The following is a 1,989-nucleotide window of genomic DNA, read 5'->3' on the forward strand; positions in this document are numbered from 1 at the left end:
TTTCCAATGTTTTTTTATGTAACCCAATTAGGTATTGCCTACCAATAGCTCTGAGTTCCCTGACGGTGGTGCCTTTGTGGTGTCCCCCACGGTCAGGGGTTCGAGTCATGGTATTTTAAAATGATGGTATCTTTCTCTCTCAATTAGGTATTACTTGAAAGAATCTTGATAATTCCGTGCAAGTGACCCGTTCAAAGGCTTCTAGCATAGTTGGTCATCTACTAGTAGTTCAGTACTCAAGTGTTGACCGTCGAAAATATGTGTGTTCATGATAAACCCACTGCTTAGAGTGAATAAATGAATCCTATCATCGGTCAATATGTAGACAAATTTACAATTCAACTCCTAAATTTAGTCATACATACAAATTTGTACAGTTAAATTCCAAAAATTAGAAAAGTTTGCTTGCAAACTCATGGTTTGCCTCCCCTTTTATGGAAGAAGAAGCTGTTAGATCCCTTAGTTCAGATAGGCTCCTTCCCAGCTGCAAAGCCACTTTCATTTCAAACAACTCCCCATTCTCTCTCCTCTCCACTTCTCTCTCCTTCAAATTTGATTCTATGGACTCTTGCATGAGCTCAAAGAAACCGGCATTGCTCCTGTACATCTCAAACACCATCCCAACTTGTCCACCGTGCTCGACTGCGTTCACGACGGTCGACAATGCCCCGGCAACGACCCCAAGAACCACAGCCCACGGTCCATGGCCCGCAAAAGCAGAGCCGAAAGCAGCAAGTCCGGTCAACAAAGGGCCAGAAATGGCTAAGATTTTGTTCAGTTTCAAGATTTTCTTACCCAACCCCAAGTAATCTTCCTTATCTTTCCTGTTCAAAACCGTAACTAACTCTCTCATTTCCCCCTCTAGCTCGCCATTCCAACCGTTCCCATTTTTTCTCCCACCGAGACCTTTTGCCTTCCGATTCTGTAGTGGGGCCCACCAGACAGCGGGCTCCACGGTTTTTGGAAATTTCTCGAGCATCACACCCAGCAGAGGAAGCGGGTATGCCCTGTCAAGTGCTAGAACTTTGGCCGTCGCCTCTTTTACGTCATTCAAATTTGGAGCACCGATGCTAACAGTCGTGCGAATCTCTTCGTAAAGCTGCTTAAACAACCTCACAGCGTTTCTCTGCTCCTCTGCAAGTTGCGACGGTTGAATCTTGTTCACGACCAACAACATTCCCGTAGCCGCCAAATACAACAGAGTAGAAGAGAGCTTAAGAGCCACAAGAGGAGCCCCGCCTGCCCCCATAGCTGCAACTCCGGTCATTAGTGACGCTGTTAGAGTGATTGAGTTGATGGAGGTTAAAAGTAGGTTATTCCAGTTGTTTCTCTGCTCTCCTATATTCTTATGCATCTCCACTCTATCGGCAACAGCCTCCATCATGGCGTATAGCTTCTCTATCGCCATGGGATCGGACGCCTTAGGAGAGGGAGAAAGCTTTTCGAATTGGGTGGTGGTTGTGTTTTTGTAACCATTCCTCAATTGCAACTCCTCCACCAAACCTATGGTGGTTAGCTTGGGATGAGAGAGGGTACTACCATTTCGAAGCTTCGGCATGTTAATAGTAGCTCTAACGGTCATGATTTCTCGCCGGCAACGCGAAGAAGATGAGGGAAATGATGAAGGGACCACATTTGATGCTCGAATGCTAGCCATTTTCCTTTTAGAAGCTCGAATGGCTATTCAAAGTGTGAAGTTTTTCTTGTTTTTGTCTTGGTTTTTGTTGGGGGTGAGACAGGTTGTGAAGTTCTCTTGTGGGTTATTTGAGGTTGAAGAATATAGTGAGTTGAGATATGGAGAGAGGATTGGAAGGTATTTATAGAGAGAGAGAGAGATTCGTGGGGTTTGACATATGACGAAGAGGTCAAGGTTTTGAATCGGGTGGGATTGGACCATTTCTCAATTAATAAGTTTGGGGAAGAGGTTGGTCTTTGAATGACTTTCAACGGAAATAACCTGTGAAAACTTTTTTTTTTTTGAACTGAATA

The 1,989-nt window shown here is 44.5% G+C and overlaps 1 protein-coding gene across 1 annotated transcript; it reads right to left on the reverse strand.

Moving 5' to 3' along the window:
* Window positions 1-297: 297 nt before the first annotated feature.
* On the reverse strand, window positions 298-1,770 carry LOC131315266 (probable F-box protein At4g22030). Its single transcript, XM_058344412.1, has one exon. The coding sequence runs from the start codon at window positions 1,655-1,657 to the stop codon at window positions 392-394; it is 1,266 nt and encodes a 421-aa protein (XP_058200395.1). The 5' UTR covers window positions 1,658-1,770; the 3' UTR covers window positions 298-391.
* Between the last annotated feature and the right edge of the window lie 219 nt (window positions 1,771-1,989).

This window comes from Rhododendron vialii, chromosome 13a (assembly GCF_030253575.1).
Source record: "Rhododendron vialii isolate Sample 1 chromosome 13a, ASM3025357v1".
NCBI classification, from domain to species: Eukaryota; Viridiplantae; Streptophyta; class Magnoliopsida; order Ericales; family Ericaceae; genus Rhododendron; species Rhododendron vialii.

Coding starts and splice junctions, on each gene's coding strand:
- LOC131315266 (XM_058344412.1), bottom strand. CDS start 1,657: ATGGCTAGCATTCGAGCATCAAATGTGGTCCCTTCATCATTTCCCTCA.